Source organism: Toxorhynchites rutilus, chromosome 3 (assembly GCF_029784135.1).
Source record: "Toxorhynchites rutilus septentrionalis strain SRP chromosome 3, ASM2978413v1, whole genome shotgun sequence".
Taxonomy (NCBI): Eukaryota; Metazoa; Arthropoda; class Insecta; order Diptera; family Culicidae; genus Toxorhynchites; species Toxorhynchites rutilus.
The window spans coordinates 241,331,241-241,354,618 of NC_073746.1; the positions used below are offsets into that span (position 1 = coordinate 241,331,241).

Sequence of the window (23,378 nt, forward strand, 5' to 3'; positions counted from 1 at the left end):
AGAATATCCAGGGAACAAAGCGGAACTCAAAACGACGATTACCAAAGGGGGGCCATACCAAATACTAGGAGATTGATTTTTGTTATCTGTTAACATTTATGAACTGATTTCAATTTTCCTTTTAGGAAAAACTTGAACTGTACACTTAATCCCGAAAAACTCAAAAATAACAAACCAACATGGGGTGTATACTTAATTTTGCGATTGAATGTACATTAAACTGGAGTGCACAACAATAGATGAAACTAATGGTCGCAATGGTTAAAGGGGTTCAAGGCTCCTACAGAAGAATGAATACTATTCGAGGAATTACCAGAAATTTTTTAATTGATTTTTTTGTACAATAACTAGAAGAGCCATTAACAGTTTGTACTGCCGAGAACAATCTTTTTGAGTCAAAATATACTGAACTGCTTTTGAAAAAAATATAAGAAAATTGCGCGCATTTTGGCGGAAATATCAAAGAAGATCGAAACACAAAAAAAGAAACAGCAGTGCTGGTGGTGTAATTTCGATGAGTTGGAAAACACCTATAGCAACATCGAATGTCAAGCAGAAATAAACAATAACAAATGCTGATAACTTTCGCCGGGTGTGGTTCGAAATAAATGAGTAAATAATTAGGCCGCAATGTCTCACGCTCTCGAACAACGAGAGGCGATTATTAAATCCTGCATTCCTGAGCTAATTAAAACATTAACTGGGTTTGATGTAAGTTGTTTTCCTTTCTTCAGTGGCTCCTAGCTTTGGAGTTAGATCTTGATCCAGATGAGAAATGATTTTTTTGATCGGCCAATTGGGAATGCATCTGCGTTTTTCAAGATGATCCGAGCCTCTAACAGACATCATGTTTTACACTCACGCAGGACACGGAGGAAAATTTTACCTTATGTCAGCAGTTCGCACTGCAAACGATTCGCAACCACCGTTTTCTATCGGTAAACAGTCACGAGATTCGTCGCAAAGCGGATGGCTTCGCACAGAACTTGCGCATATCCAACATGGAACGCCATGCCGAAACGTTTCTTCAGCTTTTTGAGGGATTCATTGCGGAGCCGGAATGTGCCGATCATTATGTGCACGATATCCAATGGTCCGTTTTGCTTTTCCTCATGAAAGTAGCACACAATCCGGTGGGAGCGCTGAGGGAACGAATAAGACGAGGCTATCCTATCGCAATGATTGAAGCAACGGTTGAGGAAATTCCACCAGTAGCTGACGACCACCGAGAGGAAATTCTGGAGGATCTGAAGGCTGACAATATCGCTATTGACGAGGATGGTGGGGATGATGATTCAGATTTAAGCGAATGGTCAGACTCGGTAGATGAGGACAATGTGTTAAAAGAGGAAGTGTCTGCAAACGTGTCAGAAGAAAATGTAACGCAGACTAAAGAAGTTGTTGTTTATACCAGAGTTGAATCTCCCAAGCGGGATCTAGGATATGAAAGGTTTGATGGATCTGAATCAGAAAAGTGGCTGAAGGAGAACATTCAGTCTCGCTGGTGGGTTGATCCTAAAGCTCGAGCTGAGGTTAATAGTACACACGAAGGAGCATCTTTCTGCGACTATTGGAGTCAAACTATTTTGAAAGCATCCAATAGTTTTATCAAATTGGACCCTGTCTCGACCGTTTCGGAGTACTGTTTGGTAAGGGAAATTTTGTGGATGTTCACAAATCCAACTGACTGTAAATTTTTCCGCATTGATGATGACCAAATCTGGATCAATCCGAATGTATCACTTTCGAGCGCAACAGAGCGAGGATTACACACATTCCTTATCAATTTCACCGAACACATGACTATTGTTTTCCGTTTGCGGAATTTCTGCAATCGAGTGTCGGAATCATCGAGTAAACCAATTCCGGCGCCTTACAGTTTTGAATGCTATTCCGCGGGAGTACGCGACTTCCTCGATCACTTGGGAGCCACTATTGTTGAACTAGAGAAGAAGGCAATTGCACAGGAGCCGGATTGTATATTTACAATAATAACACTTTTCCACGAGCTGGAGCCGGAATTCAATGTGCTCAAAAATCTTTACGACATTCATCGTTTTTCCGTACTCGATTGGACCAAGTTTCCCGCACATATTGCGGTTGCTCATTTGATTTCCGGACTGTTTCGAGGCGTCAAGTTGAGTGGTCATCTCGAGAAAACAAATCTTGCCTTTGCGCTGCTTCTTTCCACGCTGAAAGGTTACATGAACATAATCGACATCTGGTGGACGGAAGGGCGTTTAGATGATTGGCGGGAGGAGTTTCTGGTGGAAAAAACATATGCCGAGAATGGGAACACTGTAACTGGTTATCGCGCCAGGTTATTTTCCAAATGTAAAAAACGATCCTTCTATGTCAGCTCGGCGGTATCCGAAGTGATTGAGAATGATGCGATCATTAAGCTGTTAATGCATCACTCCCTGGAGGCAGGTTATACGCTGAACATATTGTGCGGTTTGGATCGAATAAGTGATTTACGGAGTGGGTCTGAATCGGACGAAAACATGATGTACTTAGGATTTTTGGAAGTAATCATGGAAGTACTGGATGGTTTCAAGACGGCTGAGAATTCAACAGAGGACTTGGTTGATGGGGACAAAAAGTTAGCGGAAGACATGTCGAAGGTAAGTAAGCATCGTTTTGATTCACATTTCGGACACTTAAGACATTTGATGCAGAAAACAGATCTAAACTTTATGCACAGGTATTATTTGGTTGATATTTTTAATAAATTAGTTCAATATGCTTCAATCCAGATTTCTAGGTATCTATTTGATTACATAAAAATTATCGCATAAAAATATTTTCTAATTGAAACAAATAAGAATCAAATTTCAGACACTATAAAGAAATCAAATTTTAGACAGAATGAATTCGAATTTCCAAATTTATATTTCTGTACAATTTCTAATGCAACAAAATGATCAAAAATGTAAAAATAACAACAGTGTTGCAACCTTTCATGCATACAAAAATGTCTTAAAAATTATCTACAACCATCGATGGCTTGTAAACTTGTAGGGGTAGTGGGGGCAAATTGGTCATAGGGGGCAAAGTGGTTACCTGCTTGTTTGGTAGTATAACTATTGACTATAGATGCCGTATTGATAGTCACCTTATGTTTGGTAGTATAACTATTGACTATAGATGCCGTATTGATAGTCACCTTATGTTTGAAGAATTTAATGGCTTTCGAGTCATCCTGTACTTCGGCCGTAGTTCTGTGCGCATGGTATCTAAGGAATTTCTCGTGAAATTTAGTTTATTCAATCTGATATATTGGACAAATCATCAGTTTGGACGATAGTTCACATATTCTAGGAGAGGTGAACAGATATTTTGTGTAATCTCAGCCATTAATTAGCATAGCGATTATTTTGATGTTTGGGGGCAAAGTGGTCATAGGTGAATAACAACTTACAATGTTCTGTTTACTAAAGCTGATATACCTCATCACATTCTACTCTTGAAGAAGATCCTTTCGTGGCTTTGACCCTGGATAAATATGCCACTCCAACTAAACCAAGCCTTATGCGGAACGTTATGTGTTTCTTACTACGTTTTTGTATGCAAGAGAAAATTTAAATTGAGATTCTAGGTGAATAGGCCATGCTTATTTCATACATGTACCTACTATATCAAATATGATTTGAACTAATTTGGACGGAAAAAACGCATAAATGTATCCTATTTAGATTGATATGTGCGAGTGACCACTTTGCTCCCATCAGGTGACCACTTTACCTCCAAGCAAAAAAAAGTTCATATTTTTTTCTAATGATGAAAAGTATACTATTTTGAATTTTTATAGTAAAGGCCGTTTGCTATCTTGAAGAACAATAAGTTGAACCACTTGTTTTTCTTAATTGACTTGAAATAATTTTCAACAACCTCTTCTGTGATATCTGCAAGCATTTACACCATTCGCCTTTTTATTTATTTATTTTGGCTTAACGTCTTTACAACATGGCCTGATTCACAATTTTGCTTCAAATAACTCGGTTCGTGGCTATTTCTCTCCAATTCCGCGGGTGGTCTAAACATCTTGCTCGTTGCGCTCGATGAGCACAATTTTTGCAGGATAGTTTTCCGAAATTCCTGCAACATGTCCTGCCCAGCGTATCTCTCCAGCTGTGATCACTTTCTGGATACTGGGTTCACCGCTGAGTTGCGTGAGTTTGTGGTTCATCCTTCGTCTCTATTCGCCGTCCTCCTGTTCATCGCCGAAGATGTTTCTCAACACCCGCCTTCGAAGCCTCCGAGTGCTCGCAGGTGCTCTTTGAGTCCACGTTTCGTGTGCATAGAGGACAACCGGTCTTTTGAGCGATTTGTACAGGGAACATTTCGAATAATTGCTAAGTCTGTTTGACCTCAAGTTTTGTGGAGACCATAGTAGGTACAACTTCCATTGATAATACATCTCCGGATCTCCCCTGTCGTGCTCAGATCCGGAAGCCAGCATGTACCCTATGATTAGAATGTATCGCGAATTTTTGAATCAAAAAATAGAGTTAAATTTCATGCAAATTTATTTTATCTCCTTCAAAATATGATCCATCTGAAGCAACACACATGTGCCAATGCTTGACCCAGTCCGCCATGCATCCCTGGTAGGCCGACGAAGCGATGGCCTTTAGTTCCCTTGTCGCATTCTCTTTGATCTCCTCGATCGACTGAAATCTTTTTCCACGGAGTGGCAATTTCAACGTGGGGAACAAAAAAAAGTCGCACGAGGCCATATCAGGTGAATACGGTGCTTGCTCGCTGGTATTTACTTGATGTTCGGTCAAATAATTTAGTGGCGCGTTATCATCATGCGAAATCCAAGAACTATCGGCCCACATTCCCGGCCGTTTTCGACGTACAGGCAGACACTAGTGATCGGATGGCACTAAAAACTTGACAGAGGCACGTCTTAAGGTCCTACCAACATAAGAAAAAAAAATACGGTTCCCCATGCACGGTACTTTTAAATAAAAAATTCCCGGTACTTTTTGGTCATAGTGTGTTTGGTTCTAGACGCATTGAGTCTCAGTCCAACTTTCTCTGCTTCGTGCTTGAGTCTGGTGTAATGTTCAGCTACCATCTAAAATGTCTGCCGACAATGTCTACGTCATCAGCGAAGCAGATGAATTGACTGGATCTATTGAGAATCGTACCACGCAAGTTGAACGCCGCACGTCTCATAACATTCTCTAGTGCAGCTATACTCAACCTGCGGCCCACCGGGCTCTTTTGGATCGCCCAATTAAAACTAACGAAAATTGAAAGGAAACACATTTTCCTATCGTGTTCCCGTAGCTGAGGTACAATATTTAAATATCACTGCCAATCAGGTGTGCGTAAATCGGTCACTCAAACCGCAAATGTAGCATTCATTATCCGGACAATGTGGAGTTGAGAAAATATTGCAATCTAAGCTCCGCTTACATTCATTGTGTATAAACAAGCCATTCCTGATTTCAAATTACAGTAGTCACAATTCATCAGTCACTTAGTGACCAGACGGCAGCGAGGTTTTCGAAATGATTTTTCTTAAAGTTGAGTTATTAGATTACTGTCCCAAATAAGTCTTTTTTAGGGCTAGAGGCGAATAACTGACTGAAACAATTGATTCGCTTCTAGCATTAAAAAAAAAACCATTCGAAAAACTCAACTAAACAACACCTTCAGAAAATGAGTTTTTCGGTGGAAAACTGAATATGAAAATTTGTGTCGATGCTATTGCTTACGCCTCCGCCGCCAGCACACATTAGTTTCGGTTCGGAGATGGAGTCTTCTGAGATGTTTCGTTCTGCGTTGAAGATGTAATTTTGCTAAAAGATACTGAACAACTATTTTGATATTAAAGAAGATCAGTATTTCAGTTTCAGTTCAGCGAGCAATCAACAGTACATGTTAATGCTTAGAATGAATTTGACAAGACAAAGACAGATCCTCACTCAATGAAAGCATTCCTTTATCGCCCCTGTCATCACTATCAAATATTTATATCAAAAAGTTTTATTATTAAATTTATTTAATGTTTGTACTCGCCGGCAATAATTTCGTAGTTCTATGTTAACAATGCGGTTGTGTATTGGACATCACGCTCCTTTATTATTATATAGATTTAGACTGTAGACTGACCTTCGATGAAGTCGGCCTGATAACCTCTCATGAATCTGTTTGTAAGTGGCGATAGACGACGGAAGATAATTTGGGAAAGCACTTTGTAGGCGGCATTCAGAACAATCTAGTGTGTCGCCTTTCCTGAAGATAGAGCAAATAATTCCATCTTTCCACTCCTCCGGTAGCTGTTTTGTTTTGCTTTCTGACAAAATTCTGACAATCAGTCGATTCAGACAACTAACCAACTTTTCTGGGCTCATCTAGATAAGTTCCGTTTTGATGTCATCTTTGTCAGTTGGTTTGTTGTTCTCAACAGTCTTGTTAATGGTTACCATCGTATCACTAATTATGGAGACGTATGTGCGGTGTCATTAATGAACATCATAACATGAACAGTCAAAGTACCGTCGACCTAAAAATGTCATATGACATTTCGGTTTTTTTTTTCGTCTTATTCATTAGCTGTTCATCGTCCCATAATTAAACAACAGTGTTCACGGAAACGTTGAAACGTTCATTCAACACATTCGCACTTGATAGGGAATAGTTTGTCGGTTGCTTTGATCTAAACAATCCGTCTAAATATCATCCATCGTGTATGGATGTGTGAGTTAGAAGGTGGATGCATGTGTGCAGCTACGCTTGTTATGCAGAATAAAGAGAGAAGAAGAACGCATACCACTGCAGTTTTAATGTCAAATGACATTAAAACTACAGTCAAAGTAGCCGGAATTAAAGGATGGTTATGAGCACGAAGGAAGAATGGAAATAGCATATTTTTACCGCTCTTCTGGGTACGTTCGACAGAACGAGAGAATATATAAACGTTCAATCGATTGTCGTGTTTGCGCTGTGCGTTTATTTCAGAGGTGACTGTTGGAACCGAGCAATGCTTTCTTGGTCACATTCGCAATACATATTGAATACATAATACATAATCTCGCGCAAGAGTAGTATGTCATGGTTGAGAGAAATGTCGACCGTTTACAACACTGGTTCTCAACCTGTTTGACGGCATTTCTGATTTTACCTATCGTTGGGGGTGATACAGTTTCATTATTTACTGCACCAACGTAATCACTTCCATCGTCATATTGGTCTTCTGCCTGTACGCCAATCAGGTGTTCAGCAGTGTACTGCCTGTACCTTTCGGTCACTTCACGTTCGTTCGTCTGGATACTCCCATCCTTATTCCGACACATTTCTGCTCGTGGCACGAACCGTTTTTGGCATGTATTGAGTTTTCATCAAAACTTCCGCGTCTCATGAAAACGGTGCAGCTGTTCGAGTTCCACCTTTTCCTGGCGGGGCTTCTTTTTTCTGAAGAGTTGGATCTCCACTTCTGTCTATATCGTTCCACGTTCTGACGGGTAGGTTGATGCAGCATTAGCTCCCTCGCAGCGTTCTTCTCTTGCAACACTTGCGTGTTTTGGGCGCATCTTAACCATCACTGGGTGGTGGCCAGAATCGATGTCAGCGTTTCGATAGGTTCTGATGGAGAAATTTGTGTTGAAAGAAAGTACTGCGTACGGCCATATTCTTAGAGGTGGCGAAATCGTTGAGTCTAAGGCCGTTTTAATTTGTTAACTGCTATGCGCTATACATACCAATTACAGGTTTGGCTCTTTGATTGTGTTACATTTACCTGAAAGACATTCACCCGAATGTAACAAATACCCGAATGCGACATTCATCCGAATGTAACATTTACCCGAATGCAACAAATACTCGAAAGTAATATTTACAGCTATATTTAATTAGAAGATGTTTTCATATTTAATCCTGAAAAGCGATATTAAAATGATAATATTTATACATTGACTGGTATCCAAAAACTCGTATATTACATGGAAAGAGCAAAAACGAGAAAAAATCAAAGTTATGAAAAAGATATATAGTTTCTCTTTTATATTAATAAACTATTAATTTTGTATGCTCGTTAACGTTCGCTCGTACCTAACTAAAGGATCGTCTCCTATGTTTCAAACTAACCGGGCAATCGGTGAAACACAGGTTTGCTTGCGAGAGACCGCCGCTTCCGACGGCGAGTCGGCTGTGGTGCAATGTTTATACATTATATTTTTATGTTAAAAATACCTGCTTAATTTTTGAAATATTCCATAACTCGTGCTCATTTCATTCCATTTCCTCATCACAATTCCTCTTTTTACTTCGTATTGTTGCTCTTTCATGTTGTTTTCATTTAATCTTATTAATCAACAGGAGATTCGACAAACTTACATTACAAAAACTAGCTCTGCAATGTTAGCAAAACTTTACAGTTATTATTTTATATTCAAAATATCAACAAATCAATATTATACATAATCAATCATAATGATCGTATTTGGGCCAGTGGCCTCCATTGCCATTTTAGGGTATTGCAACTCTCTCTTAGTCTAATCCTAAAAGACGATTTTAAATATATTGTTTTATTTTCTTCTCCTACGTGAATACCTACCGTGCCTGAAAAATGGATTAGTTTACTGTTTACTCTTTATGAACATGTTGGGGGTTCTGAAAAGAACCCCCAACATGTTTTTGGGTTTTTTTCACAAACTTTCTGAATTTTTTCTCACTATCTTATAGTTGTTTTTTTTTCTGAAGGCTTTGTACTTATTATATGTTCAACGCCGGGCATCTTTCGGCGTATGCACATATCGTAAAATCAAAATGATGGCTATGACAGGGAATGCATAGTGGTCCTCAGCTCATTCATTATCATATATTTCACTATTGAACACCTTAAACTGTGGTTTCGGAGACGAATGAATTGTAAGATTTGTAGTCTCCGCAAACAAAGTAAATAAAAATGAAAAAGAACTGAGGTTTTGGAGACGAACTCTACGATTTGTCGAGAAATAAACGAGCTATAAGCGTTCTGAAAAACCAACAGTAAATACAGGGACGGATGACCTTCGGATTAAAGTCCTTTAAAATAAGAACAGAGCAGCAGGAAATACATAGCTCATCATGTTGCTCCTTAGTTATTTTTCTATACAATGCAGATGTAACGTCAGTCAATTTTCAACATCAGTTATCAACCAAAGAAAGCAGTTCTTGCTACCGAGAAAATTCGTTAATGCCATCCTGCATACAATGTGTTGTAATTTGAAGCCACTTTTAATTCGGAAACCATGCGTGGGTTTGTGAAAACTGAATGATCAATTTAAAATACCCCAACCACCAATAAGTTCAAGAACAAGCATAAACAAAATAAATCAGTTTATATTATATGTCATATTATGTCAATTTAGAATGCATTGGTATTGTGAAAATCTTTTAATAACTTAGGTTGAAAGGTTTAATGGCCCTGAAAAGCGCCGTGTTTTACGGTGGCTGGTTTTGCCACCACCATAAAACGTTTTGCGATTACGTTTGCCACTCGCTGAAACTAGTTGTTGCCACCGAACCGAATGTGGTATGTTCTGTAGGCGGGTTTTCTTATTGTTGTGAGCAGTTTTGCAAGCCAACTCGAGCACTCCGGCGGCCGAAATTCTATAACCGCTATTAGGTATACTGGTGCTCCGGCACCAATCCGTTGATGCGATGTGATGTGAAACGATGCCATACAACCACACTGATTTACGGTTTGAAAGGGAATGATATATTTTTCAGCGGATCCGCGCATTTTGTACTTTAGCGGTACACGCTCACAGGATAGAGACAAATCGGCAGACTCAGCCGAAGGGGCGAGTCCAACGAGACGATACATTCATTACGATTTGTTCGCTCGTTGGATTCACATGCAGGCTAAAAAGGGTCCTTTTCAGGATCACAAAATTATCTTTAATCTAAAGAGTTTATTGTTTAGTTATCACTCGATATCCCCATTTTGTTCGGCTAAACCTTCCTGTTCAGCGATTGCGTTTGCCACTCGCCACAGTTTTGGTCGGTACGATTTGAGGAGCACAAAATGGACCAATCAAAAATGGGCACATAGTGCATTTGGACAATGCTTGATATTTCACAATTATTAAATTATTTATCTCAAGAAAAATGAAATCTTATTCGTTATGATAGATGCGTAGATATATTTCCTATCAATTGATGCAAAAACCTTTGCGATCTATTGAGAAATGCTCGAGTTATAAGCGTTCCAAATCTTGCATTTTTTCCTACTTGTTCAGTGCCTAGATTTTCATTTCACCTCCTATATCTTCCGGTTAGACATAGTCCTACGTCAAAAATAGAAACAAAAAATTTCTCTTCATTCAGCCCAACTTGCGATTAAATTATTAAATGAAGATCAAACTTAGTTTGTAGATAACTTTTACATGATCTAGCAATGTTTGTTTCCAATTGAAGACGAATTGATGACAATAACACATGCCAAAGTCATATTATAGGGGTTTTGCAAAAAAACTGCAGTACAAACCATCAGTACTATAAATTAATGAAAAGTATAGTATAAACAGTATAATATTATGGTTATGATTTTATTATTTTTCTTTATATCCTATAGTTACATTTAGGTGCTCATTCTATCAAATTACTTCCAAAAATCCTATTCAATTCGAGTGAGGAAAGTGCAACTCATATCTGGATGACGGGGCGTCGAAAGTGTTAAACTTACTTCATTCCGCGTGACTAGCTTTCACCATCTAAAACACAAGTGACAAATATTCCCGGCTTCTCGTTGGCACGGGAACATACAACAGCGAAAATGTAAATTCAAATTTGGTCACTAAAATATGCACAGCCTGCCGGCTGGAACGATTATTAGGGCTGCAAATTGTAAAACATTTTGACATCGACAGACCTTTAAAATGTTTTGAGGGTTCTTTCACACGAATACACAAAACTGTGAAGTCGCTAATGGATGACCCTTTATTTTATATTCAACTGCGAAACACTTACCAAGCAATAACATTAAACTGCTAACGATGATGAGAACTGATGAAACGCGAGATAAATTGAGATATGAATGAATGGTTCGATATTTAGAAGATCGATCTTTTCCATTCCGATTTCCGATTTTTTGGATCGATTCTTTGTGTTCGAAAAGATCGCTCTTCTCGATTGTTTTGATCTTTCGAGAATAATATCGCTCAATGTGCCTCACAGGTAGCTTTTTTAATTCGAAAGTTTGTTTTGCCTCAATGCTGAGAAACAGTAAAAATGATTTGATGTTTGAATTATGAAATTTCCATTCCTTATTTAAATAAAAGACGACACCCATACAGAATAAGTAGAGAAATTGTATAAAAGGGGTTTGATTTTCGAAAAATCGATTCTCTGATATCGATTTAATTAATGAATCGATTCCTACACCATCTATAAAATCGATTCGTCACGTTCTATCTTTTTCTAAAGATCGCCCAATCCGCGTTGATGAGTAGTGCTGATAGATTCTTGCCTACTTTGTTATAATTTTAAAAAAATCTCATAAGGTAAATGAATTTGGTTTGTCCAGTCGAAAATATAATCATGGTTTGTCCACTTTTTTGAATGCTCTAATTCAGCACACCTGTGTCAAATCAAGTATTCGAATGTTTCAAAAAATATAAATAAAATTGTATTGTTCATGATTTACAGTACACCCATACCTCGCTATACGGCCGCTCTTTATACGGCATTTCGCTAAAACGACTCTCTTCAATTAAGACAGGTTTTCGATTTACGGCTTAAAATGATTCGTTATAACGGCAGAAATTTTTTTTTTACGATGTCGATATACAGCCATTTCATGTCAAACCGATATAGTGGTTTTCATATTTTCGTGAAAAATGATAGTTTCGTTCCTTGTCGGAAAATAGTGGACCAGTACTTCTTATTTTTCATAGAGGTACTTATTTACATTCTAGGGTGTTCCGAAAAATCAACTTTTTCCCGTTTTTCTAAAAATGTTTTTCAAAAATTCATATCTTTTTTAATATCTGAACCGATTCAGATGATCAATATATATAGTAGTGGTTTGGTATGGAATTACAGTATACATACACATATTTTAAGTAACATGAACTTGTTTAATTTTTGTTTATGGATTATTGTTGATTTTCCGAGTCTATTATTATATAATGCACAAATGTATGTATGTTATGTATGTAATTTCTATTTTAAAGGAAATAAAAAAGATAAAATACATATTGAATAACATGTCATGTCACAGAAAAAGCACGATTCTAGACACCCACCTCCCCCTCCGTGGACAAGCCTGGACATTCTCTATACCCCTACCCCTGTTGACCACGTGGACATTTCTCCATTTTTTTGAAAACAAATCGGGAAAGTAATAGAATTGCGTGTAAATTCAATTTCTAGTTTGTTTCTATTTTCTATGCTATGTTTTTACATTGATAAAAAAAGTTTATTAACAGTTTATCAATAGTAGTGGTTTGTGCTCATTTTTTATTTGTTTTCCAACATTGCCCGTAAAGTTATTTGTACAGAAACCCCAATTTTTGAGAATTATTTTATTCCGTCCTTCCGTTTTTCGAAAAATGACAAAAAATCGGAAAACCGTCAAACAAAAACATTGGTTAAATCCTACGTTTATTCCTGTTGGAGGTTCAGTCCAACACTTTTTTCTGTGATCATGGTAGACATACAAGTGTACTTTGTGCTGTGATTGTTGAAAAAAAATTACGTGTGAAATACTGTTGTGTGCAGCGAAAGAATATTTCGATCGCGTGCCCGTTGTGTATTTTTATCAGGCTAAGTAAAGGAACAGCTGGCACATAAGCTGATTCTTGTTTATTTCATTTTTTTCTCGTTCGCCCCAGCGTGCTATTTTTCTCATATAGCAGCTGTGGCGGTATTGTTTTTACTTCTCTTTTCTGTATGGTGTTTGTTGTGTTGTGTAGTAGCTAGTGATTCCCACTAATCGTTCGATTAATCGATTAATCGAATACTTCCTACATAAATCGATTATTAATCGAACGAATACTGCACAACCAATAATCGAAGCGAACGAATAATTTACGTCGATTACGGTCGCTGCAGTTTTATCCTGAAAATCAATCATTATCTTTGACGCTCTCTTAAACTCCTAAAAGAAGCTCAATGCCGTCGTTGCGAGATGAGCTTCGTTTACGAGTTTAGGGGAGCGTAAAAGATAATAATTTATTTTCAGGCCGAATGAACACTTTTTTGATTCCAGATGGTTTTCTAACAAATAAGAAATATTAGTCTAACTAATTATTTCTCTCAGTGGACGATTAATCGATTAATCGATTATTTGGAGCGATTAATCGTATCGAATAACAAACTGCTGAAAAGTATTCGATTAGAGAATGAACGATTAATTTCAAAAATCGGGGATCACTAGTAGTAGCGTCCCGCTTTAATCTGTATTGGAATTGGCAATGGAATGTTCTCTGTGTAAATTGGGGATTGTAATAAGCGATTTGCCGGTTTGCTGTATCGGTAAGTGTAGCGGTGTGATCCACTACCGCTGTACTTCTCTTACTAAAGCGACGGCAAAGCTTATTACGGAGAATGTAAATGTATTGTTCAAATGCAATAACTGTCTATCGGACCATGGTTGTGGTGAGCAGAGCGATGTTATTTCGGATGTACGTAAGATAGAAAAAGAGGTGATGAAATTATCTTCACTCTCTGACTCGCTTACGGGCATGCGAGTACTAGTATCAAGCAAAGTCCAAACAAGCTTCCGAGGGTACTCGGAAGCATTTGAAGACAAAACTGGTCCAAGAACACACAAAATTAGTAATTTCAGAAATGGAAGAAATGGCTCCATCATTGTTGAGTGTGCAACTGGAGCTAATATAGACGATGTGAAAAATTACATCGAAAGCAATTTGGGTGAGAAGTATAGTGCTGTTGTTCCCATACCGGTGCCCAGATTAAAAATTGTGGGCATGAGCGATCAGCATTCCTCCGATCTTTTCATTGATTACCTCAGAAGTCAGAATGAAGGCATCGAAATAAAAGACGTAAAGGTTTTAAATGTGTACGAAAATCCACGCTTCACCTACAATAAGTTTACTGCTGTCATTGAAGTAGATGTTGACACGTATAACTGTTCATTGAACGCGAAAAAAGTAAATGTGGGGTTCGATCGGTGCTCCGTAGTTCCTGCGATTAATGTGTTAAGATGCTTCAAATGCGGAGAATTTGGACACAAGAGCACGGATTGCAAACAAAATTTTGAAACGTGCTCAAGATGTAGTCAGAAACTCAAGACATCTGAATGCAAGTCAACTGTGTTGAAATGTATTAATTGTTTGAAAATGAATAAAGAACGGAAATTGATTTTGGACGTTAATCATGCCGCATTTAGCTCTCAATGTTTAGTATATCAGAGACTTTTTGATTTGAAAAAAAGCAGCTTGCATTTCAATAAATAGCAACCAGGTTCCAGAAGAATTGTAAACCAATATTATATTTTGTATTTGAATATTGCGGGACTGTCAACAAACTACGTAGCGTTACCTCAGATTGTTGAGGAAAAGCGTCCATTTCTAGTCCTCTTGTCTGAAACACACGTTGTTGAAATAGAATCATTTGATTAGTATAGTATTCCGGGATATTATGTTGTTGCGTGTATATCACATTCTAGGCACACTGGCGGTGTTGCTATTTATGTCAGAGAATCAGTTCAATTCAATCTTCGCCTCAACGAAGTTATTGATGGTAACTGGTTCTTGGGCATTACAGTTGAACATGGCATGAAGATGGGTAATTTTGGGGTTTTGTATCATAGTCTCAGCTCAAGCGACTTGCGCTTTGTTGAAATTTTAGAAAACTGGCATGAAATGTTCCTTGACTCTAGCAAATTGAATATATTAGCTGGTGATTTCAATATTAATTGGCGTGATGACTACAATTCGAACTATTTGAAGCGTGTATCCGATTTCTTCAATTTGAAACAAACGGTACATGAATTTACGCGCATTTCCTGGCACAGTAAAACTTTAATTGATTATGTTTATTCCAATTTTGATACTATTTACACAGTCACGGATACCAATTTGAAAATAACCGATCATGGGACTTCAATTATCAATATTGTAGATAATCTCGTGGTAAACGAAGATGTTGTGAAATTAAAGTGCTAGAGGAGTATTCGAAGCATGCTGTTTCGTATCTCGTAGTGAGAAGCCTGGATTTTCCATTCGAGGTCGGTGACTGTGGGAGGTGCTAAAAAATTCGTTGAACACTCCAAATCCTGTGGACTCATTCATAGAGGACCCATCAGTAAAGTACATATTACCACAATTGATATCCCCATACTTTACATCGAAGATCGTTGGAACGATCCTCGATCGAAGATAATCTGATGTTCCATGGATATCCTGCTTCATGGACAGATCAAAATGCACAGAGGAATTGATGTAGTCAGGAAAACAAACACGGTTGGGAATGTACGAAGAAGGATCAGCCTGCATGGAGATGAATTCATGATATGGACTCATGAACCCAGATTGAAAATTTAGCTCGATCAGCTGTTCAAAATTTCCGATCACCAATGGGTTCATAACCTTACACCGGATGAGGAACCGAAGAGATAATAAATTGAAGCGATCTTTTAGTGGGAGTAAGCCTGCCAAAACCTCGAGACTCATGGTATGCGTTGAGGGCAATACGACAACGCAATACGGAGACAAAGATACTGAATTCGCTCGAGATTAATGAGGTGTGTTTTGGCAGCTGATTGAAAACAGAAACTGCCATACTCCATCACTGAGAGAATAGTTGTTCGATACAACATTATAAGATCTTCTGGATGGGCTCCCCACCAGGTGCCGGTAATTGTACGGAGAAAGTTTATTCTTTGTTGACATTTTTTACTCAGATACCTAATATGGGCCCCCCAAGTACATTTGGAGTCGAACCAGACCCCAAGATACTTGAATGACATAGCATGAGTGATCGGTTTACCCAAAAGTTGAAGCTTTGGTTTTGCTGGTTTATGCTTCCTAGAATTTCGGATTCGTTTGATCCTACGACAGATACCACTCCATCATCTGCAAGTTGTCTTAGGCTCCAATTTTGTGTAAGGCAATTGTCAATGTCGCTTACGTAGAAGTTGTACAAAAGGGGGCTTAAACATGAGCCCTGGGGGAGTCCCATGTAAGAGACCCGACTTACTGCCGAATCTCCGTGAGAAAAGTTCAAATGTTTCTCACAAAGCAAGTTATAAAGGGTGTGTCACATCAAATTGCATCACGGAAAAAACGCTGTAGAAATTCGCCCAGTAGACCGATCCTTTTGAAAATTTTAGACAGTAAAATAAAAACTATTAAACAACTTTTGACATTTTCTTTTTATTCATACTTCGAGCCAAAGCCCGTATGCTCGTACCTTCCTCTTTACCCCGTCCATAAGGTTCTGTACAACGTCAGGTTGTGGTTTTTTTGAACAGAAATCCATTTTGTCTTGAAGTCCGCCTCCGATTTGACAACTTTTGGGTTCTTCCGGAGGGCCTGCTTCATAATCGCCCAATATTTCTCTATTGGGCGAAGCTCCGGCGCGTTGGGCGGGTTCATTTCCTTTGACACGAAGGTGACCCCGTTGGCTTCTTACCACTCCAACACGTCCTTTGAATAGTGGCACGAAGCGAGATCCGGCCAGAAGATGGTCGGGCCCTCGTGCTGCTTAAATAGTGGTAGTAAGCGCTTCTGTAGGCACTCCTTAAGGTAAACCTGCCCGTTTACCGTGCCGGTCATCACGAAGGGGGCGCTCCGCTTTCCGCAAGAGCAGATCGCTTGCCACACCATGTACTTTTTGGCAAACTTGGATAGTTTCTGCTTGCGAATCTCCTCCGGAACGCTGAATTTGTCCTCTGCGGAGAAGAACAACAGGCCCGGCAGCTGACGAAAGTCCGCTTTGACGTAGGTTTCATCGTCCATTACCAGGCAATGCGGCTTCGTCAGAATTTCGGTGTACAGCTTCCGGGCTCGCGTCTTCCCCACCATGTTTTGCCTTTCGTCGCGGTTAGAAGCCTTCTGAACCTTGTATGTACGCAGGCCCTCCCGCTGCTTGGTCCGCTGGACGAATGAACTTGACAAATTCAGCTTATTGGCGACATCCCGGACCGAACTTCTCGGATCACGTCTAAACTGCTTAACTACGCGCTTGTGATCTTTTTCACTGACGGAGCATCCATTTTTGCCGTTCTTCACCTTCCGGTCGATGGTTAGGTTCTCGAAGTATCGTTTTAGTACTCTGCTGACCGTGGATTGGACGATTCCCAGCATCTTACCGATGTCCCGATGTGACAACTCCGGATTCTCGAAATGAGTGCACAGGATTAATTCACGACGCTCTTTTTCGTTCGACGACATTTTTCCAAATTTACGAAAAATTGTCAGTGAAGCATAGCCAACGTGATCTATACACTCTTATCTGATTTTAATGCGAAAGCTGAAGATATAATTCCTAAAAATTAAATTTCTACAGCGTTTTTTCCGTGATGTAATTTGATGTGACACACCCTTTATAACATATTATTCAATAGAGGCGACAGACCCCGAGATTGTAATTTGTCTGACAACACCTCTATTGAAACAGAATCAAAGGCCCCCTTTATGTCCAAGAATACTGAATATTTGAATTTCTGAAGAAAGCAACGCAAGACAATCATTCGTCCCCTTGCCCCTGCGGAACCCATATTGTGTATCTGAGAGTAGGCCATTCGTTTCAACCCATCGATCAAGGCGAAATTAGATCATTTTCTCCAACAATTTCCGTATACAAGACAGCATTGCTATTGGGCGGTACGAATTGAAGTCGGACGCGGGTTTTCCGGGTTTTTGAATAGCAATAACTCGTACTTGTCTCCAATCATCTGGAACAGTATTATGCTCCAGAAACCGATTGAATAAGTTCAACAAGCGATGTTTCGCCGCATCAGGGAGATTTTTCAGCAAGTTGAACTTAATTCTATCCGATCCCGGAGCAGAATTGTTACATGAAAGGAGAGCAAGAGAGAATTCTACCATCGAAAACTCGGAATCAAGATCGCACCTATCTTGTGGTATATCTCGAATAATTCTTTGCACTGGAGCGGAATCGGGACAAACCTTTCGTGCAAAATTAAAAATCCATCGATGTGAATATTCCTCGCTTTCATTGGATGAAGAGCGATTTCTCATGTTTCGAGCCACTTTCCATAATTTTTTCAATGACGTTTCTCGTGACAAACCTCCCACGAAATTTCGCCAATAAGCACGTTTTTTCCCTTTGATCAAGTTTTTAAATTGATTTTCAAGGTCCAAATACGTATGAAAATTTTCAATGGTTCCACGTTTTCGAAAAGCTTTAAATGCATTCGATTTATCTCCATAAAGCTTGGAACACTGGCTATCCCACCATGGATTGGGAGGCCTTCGACGAATAGTGGAACCTGGGATGGGTTTCGTTTGAGCGCGAACCGCGCTGTCATAGATCAAACGAGAAATGAAGTTATACTCCTCCAATGGAGGCAAACCATCTCTGGAATTGATGGCTAGAGCAATCGCGTCCGCATATTTTTTCCAGTCAATGTGTCTTGTGAGGTCTAATGCCATGTTTATTGATTCAGAAGAATTCAACCCATTGGTGATAGAAATTTTGATTGGCAAGTGGTCACTACCGTTGGGATCCTGGATTACATTCCACTTGCAATCTAACGATAGTGAATTCGAGCAAAGCGAGAGGTCAAGAGCACTTGGGTTAGCAGGAGGTTTAGGTACACGTGTTGTTTCCCCAGTGTTCAAAACGGCCATATTGAAGCTGTTACAAAGGTCATATATCAACGATGAACGATTGTCGTCGTACTGTTTCCCCCAGGCAGTTCCGTGAGAGTTGAAGTCTCCCAAGATTAATCGTGGCTCAGGAAGGAGTGAGCACATGTCAACAAGTTGCTTGCGGCTAACCGCAGCTCTCGGAGGCCAATACAAGCTGACTATACAGAGGTCTTTGCCTCTGATGTTTGCATGACAAGCAACAGCTTCGATCCCTCCAATAGGTGGGAGGTCAATTCTAAAAAATGAGTGACACTTATTGATCCCCAATAGTACCCCTCCGTATCTGTCATCGCGGTCCAAGCGTATTATATAAAAATCGTGGAAAGAGAGATCATTTTGAGAAGAGAGCCAGGTTTCGGACAGAGCAAAAACATCACAATTGAGTTTATGAATTAGAAATTTGAATGTATCCAATTTAGGCATAAGACTACGACAATTCCACTGTAAAACAGTGATATAAGTCATATTTGAAATGTGTAAAAAAAATTATTTTTTTAGACTTTATATAATCGAGTCTGAAATTGTATATAATCGAATCGCATATAATCGAGTCCGACCAATAGAACCAATAGAAGCGTATTCCAGAACGAAGAATAGTATCGCTGCTAAGAACACTTCTCGAGAGATACAGTTCTAGCATCCATAAAGGAGTTTGTTGTTTGTATTCCATTTTCGCCTTGGGAGTTTTCAAAAGATGAAATCTAAACGGTTTTTACATCAAGAGCGGATGTTGAACCAAAAACACAATGTAGAGAAACAATATCGTGTATTTCTAATATTACAACATTCCAACATGCTTTGAAGGTGTCTTCATCCTGTCATTCTTATCCTCTTAACCCAATAAAAATAAATCGATTACTCTCGGTTGATGTGCGTTACTATCAGGATACACATTTTAGAAAAAAAGTTCAACGTTATGAAAAATATGGATTTTCGTCCGGTAAGCACTATCAGCCAGCTCAATCTTTTTATTGATAAATACCGATAAATTTCTCGGAAATGCAGAATAAATTTCATTTACTGATGAAAAAAGATGTGATTTTTTTTCAAATTATGTATTTAACTTGTCCACGTGGAAGGGGGTATCCCCCCTCACCGTGGACGAGCGTGGACATTTTCGTAACCCCTACCCGCCCTAAAGTTGTCCACGTGGTATGTGGACAGCCCCTTACATATTTTATAAATTTGGCACCGATCCGATTGAATTTGTATGAGTTTGCTTTATAATAATTGATTCCTTATACGGCTTTTCGCTTTGCGGTCAAGTTTCGTGGAACGGATCTAGGCCGTAAAGCGAGGTATGGGTGTAGTTTTATAGAATATTTTTACGGATTCACATGTTTTAAAGGATTTGCATTTACTAGTTGCGTAAAAACACTCTAAACCGGTCCAACCAAGATCATTTACCCTATAACGTAAATCGCGGATAACGCGATATGCGACTAAAAATGAGGTGTATACGCGAAGTAAAGACATTTCAGCATGCAAATTATGTTTTATAAATGCAGAATTCATTAAACTATCCATCTGTAACGTCGAGATCACCAGTTAGTATAAAAGCTATGACCAAAACAAAAGAGCAAACGCCATCGTCTCACTGAAAAAATTTGGGAAGCTCTATAGAATTACTATGGAACTCACTTTCGCGGATAATCCGCACCGCGGATTACGCTTTCCTGAATGTTATAAGAAAATCGGGGTTCCACTGTATGTGAAACCAAGGGGATACTCTAAAGAATCAATTGTGATATTAATTTTATAGTTATATCATCAGGGCATTAAGAATTTTAAGATATTACTACAAAATGTCAGAAATATGAAGCTGTCCGAAATATGATTCAGAACGTTTCCTGGGAAACATTTACCATTTAATTTTCTTCTTTCATTTAGAATATGGCCAAGACTATGAAGCTGCAAAATTTACGTAACCAGATCAAAGAGATTTGCGACGATGAATTGCTGATGATGGCATTGGACAGTTCCTTACAGCTGGCTTGTGAGGAAGATGATGATGATGGGAAAGTAGATACCAGCGAGGAACTGTCGAAAAATCCCCTGATCAATGCACACTTGCTGTACGGCAGGCTGAATTCAATTTCAAATTACTTGATGCTGCCACTGGAACACGTGCTCTTTGACGCTATCAAGAATTTAATGGAATCAAAGCGACAAGCGGCGAATCACTTCGTCTCCACTATCTATAAAGAAGAACTTTTGGTGTTGAATCACCTGCAGAACATTAGAAGGGTGCTACTTTTGGAGGCTAGTGATTTGATGTATTTTTTCTACAGCGATTTGTTCAAAATGATTGAGGCAGGAGAGCACTGGGCGAATCCATACCTGCTGACGATTCAACTGAATGATATTTTGGCTTCGCGATTCTCCGATATGACATCACTGTTCACGATTGAAATTATCGCAAGAAACAAGAGTGAAACAACAACCGTGCTGGAAGCAATCGATATGTTGCAGATTTGTTACAGCCCCTGTAATGATCTCAGCAATATGATAAACGAAAAAACAATGTCCATCTATAATAATGTGTTCAGGTTTCTTCTCAAAGTTAAGTGGGCTCTTGGGAAGCTAGAATCATTACGCTTTCCTGAATGTTATAAAAAAAAACGTCCCTACGAAGATCTATGCATTTTAGACTTAAACCTTAAGCGTCTGTCAATGTTAAAATTTTGGATGATTTTTTCGGTTCAATGTGTTCACTCTCACTTGATGACCCACGTGTTGCAATCACTAGGGATGCATTTGGACAGAAAGATGCAGGCTGCCGATAATTTGAACGAAATGATTGCCGACCATCAATCTTACATCAGCGCCATACACGAACAATGCTTCCAAACGGATGAGGGTAAAGTTTTTCGCGAAGGTGTTATACGTTTGCTGAATTTGGTGCAAATCATGAGCGACGAATGGATCAATAATGTGCTGTATACAGATATGGATGCCCGTGGTGATATCGAGGACAACAGCATGATTGGTGATTTCATCAGTAACGCTCAAGTCAGCATGTTGGAGAAAACATATTGCAAGTGTCATCAGCAGTTGGCGGAGCTCTTGAATCGGGAAGTGTATGCGAAACACAAATCACACCGTAAGTACTCATGAAGCGAATTCGCGAACAAATATTTTACAGAAATATAAATGTTTTTCAGTCGCAGCGCTTGCAGATGCTTTTAGCTACAATGTTCCTTATTAAACCACAATTGTTACCATGTCATCTATTTCGTGTTACACATGTTGAACAGAGTAAAAAACATTTTTTCCGCTTATCCTCTTATACATATATTGTCAGAATAAATTGAGAAACTTTCTCCCTAGTACTGCAAGCTTCTTTTGGTGCCGATATCGTCCAAAATTTGCCTCAACTCCTCATCCTCAAAGCGCCCCTCCAGCGACGGTATCAGCGCCTTCGCTTCTTCCGGTGCCTCCGGACATAAGTTGCCCAGAGCGGCCAGCTCGAATTTGTGCAGTTTTTTAGACATGAGCAAACTGAAAATAGTACACACAGCTCAGCGAATACATTCATCGCTGCCCAAGCCAGGTCCCTTACCTCCTAACGCTGGCAATCGTCTCCTTATTTTTGAACTTACGAAATAACCCTGTGTAGTTGTAGGTTTTGAGGAATACGTCCGAGAATTCTTGTTCCTCCTCTGAGTTTTCGTTCTGATTTTTACGGTGCTCTAATAACATGTGCACCTCGCTAATTAACAGCGTTTCGGCATTTTCGAACTCTGTAATAAATGGCCTGTCAGTAGACGATGTGGAGAAGCTGCGTGCGAGCGCTTACCTTTAGGAAACTGTAAATCGGCAGCGTCCTCTTCCACTAAATCGATAGGATTATACCCGGCCATGTTGAACTATTTTATTATAATATTGTTGATACCTAATCTTGTTTTTAAGGTCGCAGAATTGACGATAAATTTACAAACAGTTTTCTGCACAAACTGCACCGTATTGATCGAGTCAAACCTAAAACCAAAACAATTTTAGCTGTACGATTGATGTTGATCTGTCAATAAATGACAGTTGGCTTCTAATTCTTTCCTCGGTTTTTCCAAGGCGCCTAGAAGTATACCCTAAGGTGGGCCAACTTGCTAAAACCACTCTTCAGCCATCTTGGAAGTCTACTGTGCTTTGTTTGTAAACAAAACACAATACGCTAGTGCCGAAGCTCGCTCGTGATCAGTCTGTCTCTTTTACGCTACAAGAAAATAATTCCCCTTCTGCTTTCTTCCGTACTGTTTTCATATACCGCTCCCCTAACCAACTTAGTGACGAAACGGCCTCACCTAGTACCATAGACCCGTCTTGGGTTTTTCCAAGGCGCCTAGAAGTATATCCCAAGACGGGTCTATGGTACTAGGTGAGGCCGTTTCGTCACTAAGTTGGTTAGGGGAGCGGTATATGAAAACAGTACGGAAGAAAGCAGAAGGGGAATTATTTCCTTGAAGCGTGAAAGAGACAGACTGATCACGAGCGAGCTTGGGCACAAGCGTATTGTGTTTTGTTTACAAACAAAACACAGTAGACTTCCAAGATGGCTGAAGAGTGGTTTTAGCA

At 39.3% G+C, this 23,378-nt stretch overlaps 2 protein-coding genes across 2 annotated transcripts; one reads left to right on the forward strand and one right to left on the reverse strand.

The window, feature by feature from the left end:
- Positions 1-552: 552 nt before the first annotated feature.
- LOC129778352 (gamma-tubulin complex component 5) lies at positions 553-22,087 on the forward strand. The gene is made up of 4 exons (XM_055785217.1): positions 553-711; positions 867-2,624; positions 20,697-21,909; positions 21,971-22,087. The coding sequence occupies exons 1-4, from the start codon at positions 631-633 to the stop codon at positions 22,012-22,014; spliced, it is 3,096 nt and encodes a 1,031-aa protein (XP_055641192.1). The 5' UTR covers positions 553-630; the 3' UTR covers positions 22,015-22,087.
- LOC129778354 (DNA-directed RNA polymerase II subunit Rpb4) lies at positions 22,059-22,827 on the reverse strand. The gene is made up of 3 exons (XM_055785218.1): positions 22,606-22,827; positions 22,369-22,549; positions 22,059-22,307 (listed from the first exon to the last, which is right to left on the reverse strand). Exons 1-3 carry the CDS (start codon positions 22,667-22,669, stop codon positions 22,133-22,135), a joined length of 420 nt encoding a protein of 139 aa, XP_055641193.1. The 5' UTR covers positions 22,670-22,827; the 3' UTR covers positions 22,059-22,132.
- Between the last annotated feature and the right edge of the window lie 551 nt (positions 22,828-23,378).